Source organism: Mesoplodon mirus (assembly GCF_964341445.2).
Source record: "Mesoplodon mirus genome assembly, chromosome: 8".
Taxonomy (NCBI): domain Eukaryota; kingdom Metazoa; phylum Chordata; class Mammalia; order Artiodactyla; family Ziphiidae; genus Mesoplodon; species Mesoplodon mirus.
In genome coordinates this window covers 7,002,347-7,021,184 of record NC_138984.1, presented here as the reverse complement: position 1 = coordinate 7,021,184, position 18,838 = coordinate 7,002,347, and the positions used below count along the sequence as shown (strand labels likewise).

The following is an 18,838-nucleotide window of genomic DNA, read 5'->3' as shown; positions in this document are numbered from 1 at the left end:
AATCAGCTATTACTGTGAAGGTTGCCAAACGGTGACTATTTCCATCATTCCTGTGACAGTTACTAACTGGCATTCTACTGTGAGAAAGAGATTTCCCTTCTCATTTATTTACATGAGTATAGACTCATGAATTCCTATTTTATTCAATGAATTATAATTATTTTTATTATTCATTTTGATGCTCAAATTGTGCCAGATGGTCCTTTCAACTGTCCTTTCAGTTGTCTCCTGACTCCTGTACCCTTTTGACAAATCTTCATCATTTTGTGAACATTTCCTTACTTTCTGGGGCAACAGATGTTCCAGGCCCACATATACCTTTCCTGCCACAGCCCTAGATTCAGCCTGGCCCTCTCTCCAAGGAGTCTGGTTCTTTTCGTTGGAGGGTGGTATTTAGGTGGGGTCATTGCCACTGGGGTGTTGTTGCTTCTGGATCCTCTCAGAAGACAGAGCCGGGAAATGTGTGTGGACACACACACGCACTCACACCTGCATCAGTATTTACCTGTATATAGTAAAAAAAAAAAAACCCTGAGTTCACAATGAAGCTTCCCCTTCCAGCTGAACACTGCAGACAGAGTTCATTCTAACCTAACTCCCTTCCCTGGCAGTGAGAGACCCGCCCCCGTTTCTCCATATATTTCATTTGCTCGTTTCCTGCTCTGCTGCCCCTGGGCCCCGGGCGAGGCCAGCTTCTAAGGCTCTGATCACTCCCCTGCCCCAGCTACTTCCTCTGCCCCCTGACCACTTCCTTGGCCCAAAACCCCACTGGCTCTGGCTACTTCAAAGGAAGAGCAAGGAAAGAAAGAAAAATGATACATGTCTTAAAGTAAAAAGGAGAAGGGAGGGGAAAAAGGAAGAGCTGATCGGATTTTAAGGAGACACATCCTGGGGTCCATTCCAGGTCAGATGGCTGAAGAGGGATTTCTGGATCTGAAGCTTTTCTCCAGGGCTCTTCCCCGACCCGCCTGCACACCCCCCTTTCCCATCTCATCAAATGGCAGCGACATCAGCCAAGTTGGAGTCTGTGATTCTTAGGAAGAGGTTTGGGGGAGAGGAGGTGCTTAAAGATTCAGACCAGGCTTGAGGGCAGAAGAAAGACCAAGGAGAGCATCTCAGGGGCTGGCAGAGGTGCGGGAGGGCAGAGACAGGGCGGGAGGAGGTAGCTTCCAGACTCTGGGAGGTGGGCAGGCCTGGGCGGGGAGTCCTGCCCCTGCTGAGCTGATGTCTGAGTGGAGGAAATGCTGCTGGGGGCGGGGATTGGGCCTGGACAGCCAAATTCCACATTATCCCTCTCTCTGCTCCATCAGTGCAGCTGCCTCTGGACGTGTGGGAGCCCCAGCTCTGGAGACTCCCGGGCTTGGGCTGAATCCAGCTCTATGCCCGCCACTGCCTCTGAGGCCTCTGACACCATTCCAGCCTCCACAGGCCCAGGGTCTTCCCACTGGGAAAAAGGAAACAGTAATGACACCAGCGCCTCCCACCCCGCCGTTCCCGTCACAGCAGACAAATGGCATTGTCTCCCTGCTTCAGATCTTTCTAGTGACCTTCCCACCGACTTGAAAGAAACGCTTTGCTATAGTTGGGATAATAAGCACACTGCCCCCCACCCCACTTCTGCACACTTTCCCATTATTTGTAAAATTTCCACAATGCTTGTATATACTTTTCGTTTTAAAACGAAGCCTGGCAGAGCCTGAGGAGACGGTGCCGGGCAGCAGCGTCTTCCTGGAGCCCCCTTGCTGGCTTCCTCCTGGGGGCCTCGCCTTCTTTCAGTTCCCCATTTAGTGACAACAGACAGCACTGAAGTTAAAATTACCCTCTGGGAAAGTTCGGCCTGCAGGGTGCTCCGGCCTCCCTGCCTTGCTCCGCCTTCCCCTGGAGGGTGTCTGAAAGTCAGAGCCCAGGAACTAGTTCTGGAAACACCACATTTCTCAGAGACTGCAGCCCTGAGCCTCCAACAGTCTGGACATCAGCTGTCCTTTGTTTTAAAGACCCTAGTGGTCTGGGGCCTTGGCGGGGGGGCGGTGGGCAGCCCTGTCCCCTTTGTCCGCACCTTCCCAGGAGTACTGTACCTGGACGAGCACAGGTGCCAAGCCGTAGAGTGAAGGGGTCTCTCCCTGCAGATTCCAGTTCAGCAGCCCACATCGCAGTGTGGGAAGCTACAGCTTTTCAACTGTGAAGTCCCTTTTAGGCACTGCACACATGCCTCAAAACAGGGGTAAGGCCTGTCATTAGCCGCACAAGGCACCTGGGGAACTACATGAGGCTGAACCTAGCAGGGTCCCTTTCCTTCGAAAACTTATAAGCTTGTGGGGAGGCAGGCACAGCTGGGCTTGGCAAGGCGCTGTCTGCAGGGACTCCCTGAAATAATCTTGCTGGAAATCACCTGGAAATTTCCATAGACCTGGCAAGAGGAGGCAAGAGAAGAGTTAGGTATCTTGTTTCACGATCTGAACTAACCACGTTTTTTTTCCTGCATCACTTTTGGTGATGAACATAAATTCACGTCCATTCAGTCGATCCCACAAACCACGAGGGACGTCTGCTCTTTGCCCCGCACGTCGTAAGTTCAGAGCCGACTTAACGCAGGAATTGCTGCTCTGTGTTTTTCAGATCAAGCTTCTGCTCTGTGCGCTGTGGATCTGCCACAGAGAGAAGAAGTTTGTTCCTGGTGGTGGGAGAGTTGCCGCAGAGCAGAAATTCCATCACTCCCCCAGGGACACCACCCTGGGGAACATCTGTAACTGTGAGGGCCGCTGTCTGCAGCGAACGGCTAGCGTGGGGCTTCAGGGTTTCCTTCTCTGTTTCAGAATGACTTGGCGAATCTCTTCAGGAAGGCAGCGACTGTGGAATGAGGAATTGAAATCTGGTGGCCGTTAAGGATCCAGGGCAGCCCCCTGCCCCAGAAGCATGGCCGGCCCCCCTCCTGGGGTGAGGGCTGCCCTTGCCTGCAGGACACGCAAGCCTTACTTTCCCACTGCTTCCCTGGGCGTCTTGTCACCGTGGGCTCCGTGGGCTGCTTCTGTGCTGTGTGTCTCACGTTCGGACCCAGACCCCCTCCAAATCCCCTGGCTTCCAGTGGCGTTTGGAGGATGGGAGGCACAGCTGCATGATGGGAGGGTGGGGGACCTCCCACCCCTGCTCCCTCCCTATGGGGCTGGCTTCGCGGAAGACCTCAGCTCCAGCCTGGCAGCCCTCTCTGGGTCCTGCGTCTGCCCCCCTTATGCTTGGATCAGGCCTTCGCAGGTGTATTCCTACACCCTGTCCACTAAGTCCTTCTGAAATCCCCCCAGGCAAATGTGGCATCTGCTTCCTGCCTGGACCTGAATGATACACATGACAACCTTGTAGTCAGACATTTGACATTTTAAAGTGTTGGAAAGGCATCACCTTTGGCAGGTCAGATTGAGGGTGAAGGAAGGGGGTGCTCCCCTGCTACCTACCCTCCCCCCAGCCATTGCTCTGTATCCCCAGTCCCAGGCCCACAAAGGGTCCTCTCTGACCATCTCTCCCCCTGACTCATCCTGACCCTCATCCTGCAAGTCCACGCAAAGCACTAATTGCCGAGCTTCCCACGACAGCCAGGCCCTTTGGCATCATCTGGGGACACGACAGTAAGCAGATCTGGCCCCTGACTATGGGCTGCATGGGCAGGCAGAATCACACTTGACCAGGCACCCATCCCCACAGGGCCCCAGTGCTCCTGCTGGCCCACGGTCAAGGCACTGTCCACTTGGAAACCCCGACTCCCACTCCTGGCTTTGACTTGGCCATCCTGCCTGACAGAGGGCCTTTCTCGGCCCAGCTCAGGACTGAGAAGGCCATGGCTGGGCTGCTCCTTCCTGGACATACAGAGCGTCCGACCCACCTGTCCAGCTTGCACTCCTCACCCCCATGAGTGGGGCTTGGATTGGACTCAACCCTCATTCTCTACCTTCCTGGGAACCTGGGCCACCTGGGCAGCCAGCAGCGGTGGTTCACCAGGCCCTGGCTCCCTGGCCTCTGGGACCAGTCCAAGCACACGCAGTGTCCCAGCGCTCAGCACCCGCCCACCTCCTCCCTCACTGGATCCATAGGGTTCCGATGAATTTTAGAATGTTCTGTTCTTCTGCACGCTTAGTACCCAGCGTATTTCATCAATTCTAAGGTGTTTATTTTGTCATATTAACATCTCTGAAATCAGTTGTACCCACAGCTTGATGGTGTATCTTGGTTTATGCTTTAGCTTTTAGCAGTACATAAAATAATAGTGTCTCAGCATTGGTGCATCTAAATTGCCATAGCTCATGTGCTCTCTCAAACGCACATTCCCCAGACATCCTCCAGCTGAGAACCCTTTTCCAGACTCACCCATGAGTCGTTTCACTTTGACTTTCTTTGATACGTTCACATCCTTTATCCATACGCCTAATGGCTTGTCATCCATTAGCTGTAAATTCTTTTGACAGGATGACACTTGTCATGACTGCTTTAACTGAATCAAGTTCATCCTTGTGTCGTGTCAAATTATTTTTGTTATTCCGCTCACTTTGGGTTTTCAACCTATTTAAGTTACTTTTTAGAAGGCCCGGCCTTTTGTTAAACTCTCTACGAATTTACTGAATAGCTTAAGCCACACGCTCAAACAGAGACGTGCCCTCACGTACAGATTTATACGTGCATGCATTGCATCCCACACACAAATACATGTGGAGAGAGAGAGACATGGGGAGACAGAGAGGCAAGTGTGGAGCCTGAGTGAAGGTGAGTGACGGAGAGACGGAGTCTCTGAAGGCGGTGGCGTCTCTGAAGGCAAACGCATCCTCACCGCTACTTGGGGTTACCACCAGGAACAGGGCTCAGGGACAGGTCTGAGTCCTGGTCCATTCCCAGGTGTCTGCATCTGTCCTGGTCTGGGTCATCCTGCCTTGTCTGCTCTCCCAGCCCCACTTACCTGTGGCCCTGATGACCTCCCACGTCAGTGCCAACCGTGCCGGAACAATAGACCCCTGACTTGAAGGTGGGCGAGTCAAGACGATCCAGCCTCGCTCAGCCCAGACCCCACCAACCTGGGTGGGCTTTCCGACGTGCACCCTATTTCCCTATTCTCCTTTCCCATGGGCGATGGGTCCCAGCAGCAGGCAGCCCCCGGAGGAGCAGTTGGGCCCCTGACCTCCAACTCCAACTCATTTCTAAATCATTTCTAAATCACATGAATGTCATTGACCTGTTAGCTACTATGATAAGGGGGGTGACTCCTAGGCACTTAGTGATAGGACGTGGGGGGGTGTTCTGCTCCTCCAAGGCCTGGGAAGCCCCACCCAGAGGGGGAGCCTCTTTGGGGCTCATCCCTGTACCCGCCAGCAGCCTGATCTCTTGCTTCTGTCCAGCTGCCCCTGGCTCACTGCTCTTCCCTACAGCCCGGCTACATCATTCTCCTCCACCTGGGGCTGCGACTTTGCTCAGCATCTTCTTGGCTGGATCAGGAACACCCGGCCTTACACTGTCCAGTTTTGCCATCTATGCCCAGGGAGGGAGAAGTCCTCTGGGTATCTGACTGGGCCAGTGGGGAGACAATGGTGCCATACCTTGAGATGGAACACCAAGGAGGGGTGGGGCAGGGGACTGGACAGGAAGCATGGACAGGATGTTGGGACATGTTGGGTTAGGAGCAGTAGGGTACAGCACTGATGAGACCCTAAGCCTCCTGCTTGCAGTTCTCCCATCCTACCCTGCTGCCTGATAGCCCACCAGGGGGAATCACAGAGGTGGGGCCTTCATGTGGGCAGGGCTTCAGCAGGGGCAGGGCCTCAGTGGGCGGGGCTGGCTGCCTAGTTTCCTGCTGGAGCCACCAGGCGATAAGAAGGAGACCTGGCCCCAGGGCATTTGAACAGTCCAGTCGAATTACCCTCCTGCTCTTCTGTCATCAACAACAGAGATACAAATCAGGGAAGATTTTTGTGCTACCTCAACCATTTTCTGAGTTTTGACAAAACAGAATTATATCAAATGAAAAATATAAAAATAAAAGCAAAACAATTGCTATAATAGATTTTTCCCGAGTTTAAAAATAAATGATCTTGGGGGTGGGGTAATAACTCCCCCCACCAAACACACACAAACATACACACAAGAAGTCTAGAAAAAATATTCTAAACTATTAAAAATAGGTCTCCTGGGGTTGTGGGACTACAGGTGATTTCTTTTTTTCTTTTTTAAATTCTGTATTTAAATTTTTTTCCATAACGAAAATGCATTACTTGGTAACATAATACTTTTAAAAATAAAAGTTTTTTAAAAACTGAAAGAAAAAGATCTTTAAAACTGTCCTATCTGTGCCTTTTGCAGAGTGGCTCTTAGGGGCTGTGAGGGTGTGGGCGTCACAGGCAGGCCCTGCGTAGGAGCCTAGGGCTTCTTCTGGATTGTGGTCACTCCCTCGGCCTCGCTGGTCTCTGCTGCAGGTGGCCTTTGTGGTTGGGTGATGTTCCAGCCAGTTCAACGTGCTTCTGCTTGCGATTTGTCCTCAGGCATCCGAAGGCGTCCCCATGAGGTTCTTCACCAAGCTGGACCAGCTTATCGAGTTTTACAAGAAGGAGAACATGGGCCTGGTAACCCACCTGCAGTATCCCGTGCCACTGGAGGAGGAGGACGCAGGCGATGAGCCAGAGGAGGAGACAGGTAGGAGGGGACGGAGGGGAAGGTGCCTCCGGGACCCTGCCTGCCATCTAAGTCCCATAGTGAAGTTCTGGGGTGCTTCTCTCACTTCAAGTGCTTGTAGATTGGGTGGGTCCGGTTATCAGAGGGGGTGACATGGTGGTTAAAGACCAGTTAGGAACACAGGCTCTGGGTTCAGACAGACCTGGTTCAAACTTCCTGCACCCCGTATTGTCAGCTGTGTGACCGTAGGTGAATTACTTAACCTCTCTAAACCAGAGACCTCTCTTAAAGAGACACTAAAAATAATATCTGCCTCTCAGGGTGTCATCAAAGGAGTCAGTGTAGATCCCAGCGCCTAGTACATAGTAAGCGCTCAATAGATGCAGCTAAAATCATTGTCAAAATAATTCGCTGAATTTTGCTGTGAAGAGAATGAGGAAGGAGATGGTTGCACCAAGCTGGAAGGATGAGAAAGGATGTTTCTTTATAGCATCATTAAAAGAAAATAAAGTACAGCCCCTAAAAGGTACGTGAGAGTCAGTCCTGCTGTTTCAACAGGGGAGGGACAGGCTAATAGAGCGAGCGTCGGGCAGAGAGAGGAAGTGCAGCCGGGGAGCCCCCCTTCTCTTCCCCTCAAAAGTTCATGTCCTGAAAGAAAGCCCTGACATACATAACTGAACCTCTCAACTGGTCAGGGCTCCTCCTAAGTCCCAGGGCTTGGAACCGAGACCCCCGGCATCTCCCCTGAAGGACAGATTAGACCAGAGGTGTGGGGTCCCCGGCCTGACTCCGCCCATCCCTGGCTGCTGCCCGCCACGTGCTGGGCGTCCTTGCAACCTCCTCCGTGGGCCACCCTTCCTCCCACCTGCCTGGAGACCCACCGTGAGCGATTGCACAGCTCATCGGCAGCCTCCTCCGAGGGTAAACTCTGAAGAGCCGTCTCACCAGTTCCTGGAGGAGACAAGGGCCAGGCAGAGTGTTTCCAAAGGAGCGCAGGTGTGCAGAGGTGAAGGGGACCCAGGCAGCCGTGTCCCTTGTCGCCTCCCTGGCCCAGTAGGAGGCGCCCTCAGCTGTGAAATAGCCAGAGGCGACATGTCCACGTGTGAGTCCAGGGTCACTCACCAGTGCTGTGCCTGGGCCGCACGTCCCCCAGCTGTCCCCAGTCCCCAGGAGCCCAGGCTCGGCCTCGACACTGAGAAGCCACCGTGCAGAAATGCCCTCTGCACTTCCCTCTCACCCCGCAGGCCAGTCTTTCTGCCCCTCCGGGCACAGCCGTCTAAAGAAAGACCCCAACACTAGAAAAAGACCCCCCAACAGATCCGGAAAGAGAAACACAATCTCAGGACGGCTGGCTTCCCTTCCCAAAAAAGACCCACTGTCTGCTTGAACCCAAGTGTCTCCCACCCCCAGTCCAAGGGGTCGAATTTGGCTCAGGTCTTCTCAAGGCGCCGCCAGTCCCCATGGGGCTCAAAACGGGATCATAACCATTGAAAGGACCCCAAGCCAGGTGAGGAAGTGAAGGAACGGCTCATCCTTTAAAGAGAATGTCCCCGTGCAGCTCTGTGTCCAGAGCCGTGGGGCAGCCATCCCGTGTGAAAAGAGGCTCGGACAGGAGGTCGCAGACCCCAGGGGCTCAGGACCCTCACCCATTTGTGGTACGTGCAGGATGGAAGCTTTCAAGGTGAACGGGCGGGAGTCCCATCTCCCAGGCCAAGTCCAAGTCATTTGTTTCATATCTCAGTTCCCTGGGTGGAGGGAGCCCCTCACTTCCTTTCATTGTCTCTGAGGGTCTGGAGGGAGAGAGGAAGAAGGACAGAGGCTGGAGAGAAGGCGCAAAGAAAAGGGGGCCAGGGTGGGAGAGAGAGGGGCAGTGTGGCCGGACCTGCCTGCTCCCCGGCCCAGCTCCTCCCATGACGGGAGCCCAGCCTCTGCTGGTCCAGGGCCCCTGCTCTGCCCCGAAGCCGGCCATCCTGCTGAGTTTCTGGGGCTGCTCTCTCCAGCCGTCCGTGGCCAGCAACCCTGCCTGGCGTGGCCATCGGACCCCAGCAGGTGTTTGCAGAGCTCCTCAAGGGGACAAACTCTGTGTTGGGTCCCGGGGCAGAGACCACCAAGACCAGGTCCCTGCCCTTGGCAGGCTCCCCGTCTAGCCCAGGAGTCAGCTGGCAAGGGAGCGGGTCCGGGAAGGGACAGTGCGGGCACAGACGGGTCTGTAGCTGGGCGCAGTGGCCTGGACCCCACGTGGCGGGTGGGCAGGATCACCGCACAGAGGGCGGAGAGGGTGGGCCACGTGCCCCTCTCCGCAGGCGGTGATCCTGACGGAGGGAGCACTCAGCCCAGACGGCACTCCTGCTCTTGTCTTGGGTAGAAGGTGTCCTGTCTCCCCCCGAGCTGCCACCCAGAAACATCCATTTATCTGCCGGGCCATATGAGGCCAAGGAGGTCCCTGTTTCCAACGATAATCCTCGAGCCACGGAGGTCAGCCGGCCAAGCCTCTCAGAGACGTTGTTCCAGCGCCTGCAGACCATGGACACCAGTGGGTGAGTCCCCACCTGGCAGGCCCCACGACACCCAGGTAGCTCACCCTGTGCTCTCTCCTGGAGATGCCACTTCCACACTAGGACAGGTTGCTGTGGAGCCCGCCAGCCTCCCGACGGTGGGTCTGAGGGAGCCCAGCTCGCGGGGCAGCTCTGGCTACACGGGCACTGGATGGCCCTGCTCAGGTGCCCCATGTCCACCAGGCCCCGCGGCATGGCAGGAGATGGTTCTGGAATGATGGATAGTTCTCTGCTGCAGATGGCATGGCCCTGCTCCAGACTTCAGGGGCCCATGCTGTGATTCTCTTGCTGGGGCTTGCCGTGAACTCACATGGCATCTTTTCCCACCCCAAAGACTCCTCCCACCATGCGGTCCACTGGCTCAGGTGGTCCCAGTGGAGGAGTTGCCTGCACTGCAGCCTGGACCTGCTCTGGGCCCCATGCAAGGGAGGCCAACTTCCTTGTCACCGGGAAATGGGTCAGAGCCGTTGTTCCATGTGTGGTGTGGACTGTGAGGTCTACACCGCATGCCACTCCTTTCTCTGTGGTGGAAAGAGTGAGGTGCAATCCTCTTCACACTTTGTTTCACCTGCTCTGACCCAGGGCTCTCAGGATCTGGCCCATATGTGGTGCCAGACTGGTCCATGTTGATGAGGTCCTGCAGTCCCTTTGCCTCCCTCAGCAGGCCCAGGCTGGAGGATGGGAGGTGGAGGTATGGCTGGGAGGGGCGTTGGTTATTTTGCAAATCAGAGGCCCTGACTTTAACACAGGCCACGGGATGGCTTCCACAGGGAGGACGCTCCGTGAGGGGAACTGTGTCCCCAGCACCCAGCATGTCACCTAGCACGAGTCAGCACTCCCTAGATCTGTGTTGAATGAATGAATTAGTACACAGCCATCTCCATGTGTTAAAAATGGAAAAACGTTTGTTTGTTTCTTCATGAGAAAAAGACCCTCCAAAGTATATCCTATTGGCAGGGCTAATGCAACATCTCCAACTTGAAAGATTAATTTGAGACAGCCAGGGCTGCTCACCTACCATCTGATTTAGCCAAATACAAAGGAAAGGTCTGAAGGTACACACAAGCCACCAGTTGCTAAGATATCTGGCGTTTCTATATTTCCACCTTGACATTTCCTCTAATTCTTCTCTGGGCCCGCCGGGTTATATTCTCTGCACACTCCTGGAATTCCCTGTGCTATTTATCAAGAAGCTAAACAGCCAGTGCTTTGAATATGTTGATCCGTTATCATGATTATCCTGATATATGTATCTATATAACAAATGCTTATTAAAGTAGTCCAGGCAGAGCCCATTGTTTAGTTTCCTTGAGATTCTATTTCTCTCCAGGTTTAGGTGTTAAATGCAGGGCCGTCCTGGAGGAAATAGGCAAAGCTGTTCAATGGTGCCACTGCGGCCCCTCACCTCCTGACTCTCCCACGTGGTCTATTGGCTACATCTCCTTGTCAGTCCCTCCTGTCTAGGGACAGGTCTTCTCTAGGGACTCAGGGCCCAGTGGGGCAGGAAAAAGTGTTCAGCCAAGCCTCCACGCAGCCTCCTGAGAGGGGGCGGAGGCAGCTGAGGGCTGGTGAGCGCGGGAGGCCCGCCCTCTCTCTGGTGTGGCTTCTCAGCTAACAAACAGCAATGGAACTTGCCTAAAGCTTCTGCTTGGAGATGGAGGTGTGTGGGTGGAGCACATTCAAGGGACCATGGTGCCTGCCCTCCTTTCTCTTCTGGGTCATGAAAAACTAAGCTTCTGCCTTGTGTTTGCAAGTTAATCTATGTTGCTTGTAAAATCGCTTTGTACACAGAGGACTGCCTTTAGATTATTCTTAATTATAAGACAACCTGCACAGTCTTTTGTGCAAGTTAATTAGATCTAATCAGTTAGGTCATAGTTAATAAAAGACTGCTGAGTAAAATCAACCTTCTCTGATAAACAGAGTTTAACATCTCTATGTCAACACTTTCCTACAACAAACATTTGAACAAATATTGCTTCCTAAAGCAAGTACTGATGGTCTCAAAGTTAAAGTCAATAGGCACGAGAACTGTTAAAGTACTTATCTTAATGCTGTAGGAGAGATTTTGTCCTTTTCAGCAAAACAGACTGAGGCAGAAACTGGATTTTTTTATGGTGTCAAGACTCAGAATAAGTATAGATTAAACTTAAATATTATGACAACTGGTATGTAAATAGTTGCTGACTTCTCAGGCTAAATAAGTCAAAATGGCTAATCTATGTGTTTTCAGTCTTTCATTGAACAGCTGTTGTGTTCAAGAGCAACAGCCTTTCATTCCTTCAAGGATCCTACAGGAAAAAATCCCCTGTGACCTCTAGTTTCAACTTGATTGCAAGGCTGGAGCAAAGCTATTTAAGGCTTGTACGAATTTTTTCACACACGTAAATCAACATCCTTGAGCCTCCGTTTCCTTGTTTGTAAAATAGGAAAAATAGTAATATCTGCCTCATAACATTGATTTGTAGATTAGAGGGAAAAAGCATAAAGTGCTAAGCAGAGTGACTGGTATGTTATGCTCAGGACATACTTGCTGTAATTATAATGTTCATTATTATAGGAACAAAAGCGCAAAAGTTATCCAGAAAAATATGCTGCTGGGTGATAGAATGTAGAGGTGCGATCAGACCTCAGGGGCAGCCCTGGCGCGATGCGGCCCAGGCTCTGCCTTTGCTGGGCCATCCTGTGCGAGGCGAGGGCAGGTCCTGCCTTGGGCCCATGTGCTTCATCCGTAGTTGAAAGGGACTGGACCAGACCGGGAGCAAGGGCTGGGGGTGCAAAGGCCCGGCACCTAGGCTGCCAATACCATACCCCCAGCCCCATCACTCAGCACAGAGACTTCCCTTCGGAGCCTCGGATGACTGGGAACCTCCCTGACACAGAGTTCCAGGTGGCCCTGGGCTGTGAACTTGGAGTTGGCCTGTGAGCTGTAGCCATTTGCCATCTCTGGACTAGAGCATCCCTCAGCCCTCAGATCCTATCTTTAGGAATTGATGAAGCAGGAAAACGAGTCCCCTGTACATTTTCAAGGCTGTTCTGTCTCCTTTTCAAAGGATAAACATTTCCCATCCCCAGCCGGTATCACTTCCTTCCACCTACCGGAAAAGCCTTTATGGGTGGGTTTAGAGGCAGCCTCCCTTGTGGGCCCTTTACTCTTGTCTGACCTGATCTCCACCCCTTCAGTAAGACCTGGGCCGCCTGTCCAGGTGTGCGAATGTTCTCCTGGGGCCGGTGTCTCGGCTGGAGACTCTGAGAATTCAGATTTCTTCTTCTACCTGTTACTGTTGGTGTCTGTGGTTTAGGAACCGAAGAAGCATGTTGTTATATCTCTCCTTTTTTTTTTCAGGCTTCCAGAAGAGCATCTGAAAGCTATCCAAGATTATTTAAGCACTCAGCTCACCCTGGACTCTGATTTTGTGAAGTCGGGCTCCTGCAGTCTGCCTCATCTGAAGAAACTGACCGCGCTCCTCTGCAAGGAGCTCTATGGGTAATGGCTGCCGTGAGGACGGGAGGAAAGGGGACAGTGGGTGAGAGAACCAGCTCATTAGGGTGACCCCTGCACTTAGCCCCGGTGTCCAGCTCCGGATAATTGGGCTGTTGGTGGGGCTTAGAAATCTGGTTGTTGGAGGTTTTGTTTTCATGGCATTTGAACTTGGTGGTGGTTGGCTTTTTTTTTTAAAACGAAAGTTAATTCGAGGCCAGTTGCTATGGGAAGAGGTGGGCGGGAGTACACTGCCAGCCCTTCCACACTTGCTAAGGATCCAGAGGCTAAGGCTTTTGCTGCTATTCGTCTTTCTTGCTGCAGCCAGCACATTTGATAAGCACATAAGGGCACCAAGAGGAGATCAATTAAAATCAACCTATTTTCTACGTGGGTGGTGATGGCTCAAGATTGCCAGTGACGGCAGGTTTTAAAAGTGAGCCAATTCACCAAAACTTCAGTGTTCTGTTATTGAATTCACTGAAGGACCAATTAGTAAAAATTCCAGTTTCTTTTAGTGTTTTAATTTCATTATGTGCTTTAATTTCATTACATTAAAATTAAGTTTAATTACATTTTAATTGTTAAAAGTGCAAACTTAAAGCTGAAACACTCTCTGAAGAATTGACAAAAGAATTTTTTAAATGCTTGAAAAAATAGAAAATCACATCTAAAAGCATCTGAAAGAAATCACAGGGACCCAAAACAATTCCATGGCAAATGAAAGGTCCACATTTTGGTTGGAAAAATAGCATTTCATGTGGGTGAGGTTTTATCAGCCTATACTGTTTTGTGTTTTATTACGTATACAGCAGTTTCAAAATTCTTTTGTCAGTTCCTCTGGTGCCATATCTATCTTAGCTTAGTTTCTATGCAAACAAGAATCTTTCATCAGCAGCAATCAAATTGAACTTTCCTTCTAAAGGCTCTTATAAAGCACAATCAGTACATTTGGTAAATTTAACAAATAATTTCTTTGACAAATTGAGCACTCATCAAATTGGCCAGTCAGGTTTACTTTCAATGAATTGGCTTTCAACTAATGCAGTTTCAGCCAATTGGACCCAGAGCCATCATTTTTATAGATTTCCACAGAGAGATATTTCTCCATGTGATGCTGTTGTTATAAATCATTTATCACTAGGAAAAACACACACACACGGCACTTTCTTTTCAAGAAACACAATTTCATCATGACTGGTAGCAAGCTTTTATTTCTGCTCCAGTGGAAATCCTGTTCTTTGCTGCTTCCTCGTCCAGAGGAGATATACCTTTCAGTCTCTCCACAAGTTTCACCCAGTACACTCAGCACATTTCCCCAACACTGCTTTGCTACCTGGACTTTCCTAGAATCTGGGTCACCTCATCCTTACGGTGACAGAAGCTTCCTCAACATAGCTAGTTCTCTAGTTTTCCACAGTCATTTACTGAACAGTTAACTTCGAGTTAGAAGTAGAGAGACTGCGTGATGTTCTAAATTCCCCCCAGCATTTGTTTGTCTTCACTTCATAGGCAAAGTGATAGTCAGGCTTGAAGACGCGGTTAGGGATGGACTTTTAGAAAACCTTAGGAAAAAAGTATGTTTCCCATCCCCCTGCAACCCCTGCAGATGTTGTTCCATGAAACTAACTATAAACTAGTAGTTTTCAAACTGCTTTGATTGAAACAGCTCTTCAATCCATTCATTCACTCACTTAACAAATATGTATGGAGAGCCTGCGCTGAGCTCTATTCTGGGAGCTGGGATGCAGCCATAAACACAATGCCCAAAGCTCCTGCTCTTTAGACCTTGTTGGAGCTGATGCCTTAGTAAGCAAGTATAGTGGTAGATTAAGTCTGTAAATAAACAAGATAATTTTAGTAAATATCATGACCAAATGAAATAGGGAAAAGTGCTAGAGTTGGGTGGGAGGGTGCTAGTGTCCTTTGGGGGTCAAGGAGACCTCTCTGAGGCAGTCACAGAGCTGGGACCTCCGTGACAAGAGGGAGCTAGCCATCCAGCTATTTGGCAGCGGGATGTCAAGTACAAAGGTCCTGAGGCGGGAATGAGGCCAGCCTCGAGCAACAAAAAGCCTGTGAGGCTGGAGCATAAAGAGCAAAGGAAAGTGTTAGGAGTGGAGGTTGGGAAGAGTCAGGTGTAGGGTGGTCATATTTAGCAAATAAAAAAACAGGATGGCCAGTTCAGTCTGAACTTTAGATGAACAGCAAATACTTTTTTAGCCTAAGTATATACCGTGCAATATTGGGGTATGCTTGCACTGGTAGACTCTCCATTGTGTATCTGAAACTCTAATCTAGCTGGGTGTCCTGTGTTCTATCTGGCAATGCTAGCAGGAGCCACATCACACAGGACTCCCAAGGCCTGGTACAGATTTTCAGGATTGTGCCATAATCTGAGTCAGGGCAGTGGAGACTGGATCTTAGGAGGCAGACCCAAAGCAGCAGGCAGTTGGGAGCTACTATATTTGTGACCTGATGGTGGCCCACGAGAAGGGGAGCAAGAGGAGGCAGGGATTTGTGTCTGTTTTGCATCCTGCTGAGTCCTGGGTTTCGACAGTGCCTGGCACACAAGAACAGCTGATAGATATTAGCTAGGTGACCCAAGGCTTGGGAGCATGTGGGTGCTGAGAGCTGGTGTGAGCCGGGGCGTGTGTGGATGGTGGAGCTGGCAGATGGATGTAGGGTGGGGAGAAGACGAATCGAGGGTGACCCTTAGGTTTTTGGTGCGAGCAGCTGAGTGGTGGATGATGCCAGTTACTTAGATGGGGAAAGTCAAAGAGGAGGGGGTGGAGGAGGGGCATCTTTCTCTGAGCTACCATTGGCTTGAGGTGCTATTAGACATCCTGTGAGCTGAGCCACCAACCAAGGACTTAGTTCTAGAAGTTAGAGCCCAGGAAACCTCAGGGGTAAGGGTATATGTCTGGGAGTCATCAGCATGCGTTGGCACTTGAAGCTGGGAGATGAGTGGGGTAAGGTCACCGCAGTGGGGAGTGCAGATGGAGGGGAAAGGGGGCCCAGGGTAGACGTTGAGAGGTGGGGTAGAGGAGAAGGAGCTGGAACGGTGTGCTGAGGATGGCGCCAATGGTGGCCAGTTTTGTCCACTCAGACCACCTGGCCCAACACAAACGCCAGGATGAGGATGGGAAAGTCACAGAGAACTGAGGAGTGAGAAATAGTGCAAGAGCCTCCTCCACAAAAATGTCATTACAATGTCAGTACCTGTGTCTGAAAGAAGGAACTTCCGCAGCACAAAGGCTCGAGGAAGATTTGTAACCCTAAGTTAGATTATCTAGAACCAGACAGAAACTTTTCCAGAGAAAGAGAATAAAGAATTAAGTCTCCAGAGTCTGGAAATACTTGATAACCCATGAAGTGGAGAAATGAGGAGAATTGTAAGGAGAATTTTAAAATAAAATGTCAAAGTGTGGGAGAGGTTATTATATCAATTAAGTGAGAGCAGGGTAAGGATTTTGATAAAGAAACCAACCAACCAAAACAAAAATACCATCATTATAACTGCTTCATTGGAGGCCGTAAAATGAACCCATAGTTTTCCAATCAAACTTGAAAATCAAATCACAAAACAGAGCAGAGTGTCAGGGAAGTATGTATAAAAAACATGAGAGGACTAAATAAGCATATGCCAAGAATGTGTGATGAAAAATTGATAGTCTTTGGAAAGAGGGCATAGAGATTCAACTTATAGCTGGTAGGGTGGGCTTTCCAAGAAGCAGGAAAAAAATGATGTGTAATTGATGACTAAATATATAAAAGAAAAAAATGTTTCCAGATTTATAAAGGAGCTAAATCCAGGTATTGAGAAGCCTCATAAAGATCCAATTACAGAACTACCAAATAGCAGCACCAAAACCTCTTCTTATAATCTTCTAAACCACAAGGGAAGATGAGTTCAGAAAGTAAATAATTAGGAACAGCACCATTAGTTTTACAAATTACAATACTTAATATTATTCATACTCCTTGATGATATAATAAAAATTCTGAAGCAATATCTCCAAGGAGAAGACTACTGACTTCTCCTTGGGATTAACTCAACCTAGATATCATTCAAGAGCCAAAGGAATCTTTGCAGATTTAAAAAATTGGTGAAAATGTACTAATCACAAGGCTTCACTTCAAAAACTTTCCAAGAATTTTTTTCCAGAAATTTTAGAGTGCTGGTAATCCTAAAAATAAGAACCCAGCAGCCTACTGAGCAGCTGGATATGAATATACCCAAAGCAGAAGTGTTCATTCTGTGTTCCCAGAACACAGTATGATGAAAATAGAAATAAATAACAAACTAGCCACAACTACCCAACCATCTGGCCTTTCTTGATCATCTCCAATCACAGCTGAATTAAAGAAGACACTTGACACAATGACAGCCTACGTGGGATAGGTTTGGAAACCCGTGGTAATCAAGCCTCTGTATATCAGAACTCTAGATGATGCAGCCAAAGCACTACTTGGAGGAAAAGCCATAGCTTTAAATGCTCTGTTATGGAAAGGGGGGTGTAGAACAATAAGTCAAGCATACAAACTTAATCCGGGCTCTCAGTCTCCTGAAGGCATCATGGGTCATACCCTGATTGCCTTGATATTTCCACGGTCACGCAAAGTACTGGAAACAGTAATGTATTCAATATTCATGAGCAAAGATTGAATGTGTGCCGACTACGAGCCACGCACTGTTCCAGGGGCTAGAGATACAGCAGTGAACAAAACAGAGTCTTTAAGAAAGCTCTGTTAAGCGAATGAACAATAACAACAACTGGAAAGGAAAAGAGCAGGGGGAAATAGTTAAAAACAGAAATAAATTAAGAAAAAGTCAATTAAGGAAATTAAAAAAATTAGAAGTGTAGGAGATTTAATAATTTGCATTAAAGATTTCCAAATCAATAAAGAGTACAGTGTAAGGGCTTCCTTGGTGGTGCAGTGGTTGAGAGTCTGCCTGCAGATGCAGGGGACGTGGGTTCGTGCCCCAGTCCGGGAAGATCCCATATGCCACAGAGCGGCTAGGCCCGTGAGCCATGGCCGCTGAGCCTGCACATCCGGAGCCTGTGCTCCGCAACGGGAGAGGCCACAACAGTGAGAGGCCCGCGTACCGCAAAAAAAATAAAAATAAAAATAAAAAGGAATAGAAGGATCCCTCCTTAATAATGCAATATGTGTCAATGTAAAACCAATTACACTTAACAGGGAAACATTAAAACCATTCCATTAAACATTTTAATAAAAGAGGAAGAGATGCCCATCATCACCTGATTATTTAATACTGTATGAGAAATTTTTGCTAAAGCAAAAAGAAAAAGAAGCAAAAAATCAGAGAAGAAAAAATTAAGAAAACAACAGAGTATCAGAATGTTCCTTCTGAGTCTGGAGTTCCTGGTTGGGAGATACTGGATGTGCTAGCTGGAAACTGAATGGGAATCTTGGGGAAATTAACCATCTCTCTGAGACCAAGGTGGGAGGAGCCTCTCCTTCTGGGAGGGTTCCCTCAGGGGGCCTAGGCCCCTTCTGGGCTGTCTCTGGGGTCTGACCTGCCTGAGGACTGCAGCCCTCCCTGTCTTTGCTCCCCATCTTCCCTTGAGCTGGTGACCTGAAGCTGAGACAAGCTTCCCAGGGACCCTGCTGATGATAACTTCCCTGGACAAATCCTTTCTGTATAAGACCAGTTCTTAAGTCTTCCAACTCAAGTAAGTCCCTATGTGTCTTTGGTCATTCTGACCCTAACCAACACCTCCAGACAAGTCTGAGAGCCAGATTTCTCAAAATTTTACCAAGGTTAGAAATACAGAGAATAACAGCATTATTCTTAGAAAATCCTAAAGATTCAGTTTGTGTATGTGCCCTTGTGTTTTTAAAATAACAGTTTTAAAAAGGAGAACAATGAGGGAGATCTGTTTGATGTTAAAGCATGTTCTGAATTAGTGCTTTCAAAATTTTTTTTTTTTTTGGCCTAGAATTCTTTTATGAAATGAGAGTTTAGACAGAATACCACTATGTTAACAGAGTAGCTCTGTCGGAGGTGGGATAGAAACTGAGAACCCTGTCTGCCTGGCACTTCCCTCCCCCTCCCCAGGCCAGTTACCTCCCTCCACCCCATCCTTGGCCCCCAGAGGCATCCCAAGGATGGCCGATCAAAGCCAGTAGGCTACAA

At 49.6% G+C, this 18,838-nt stretch overlaps 1 protein-coding gene across 1 annotated transcript in view; it reads left to right on the top strand.

The window, feature by feature from the left end:
* INPP5D (inositol polyphosphate-5-phosphatase D) overlaps positions 1–18,838 on the top strand; it is a 134,537-nt gene that overhangs the window by 58,862 nt on the left and 56,837 nt on the right. Inside the window, exons 3-5 of the mRNA XM_082630665.1 lie at positions 6,510–6,660; positions 9,005–9,176; positions 12,541–12,681. Coding sequence (XP_082486791.1) covers positions 6,510–6,660; positions 9,005–9,176; positions 12,541–12,681 — 464 coding nt within the window. The remainder of the gene's footprint in view (positions 1–6,509; positions 6,661–9,004; positions 9,177–12,540; positions 12,682–18,838) is intronic.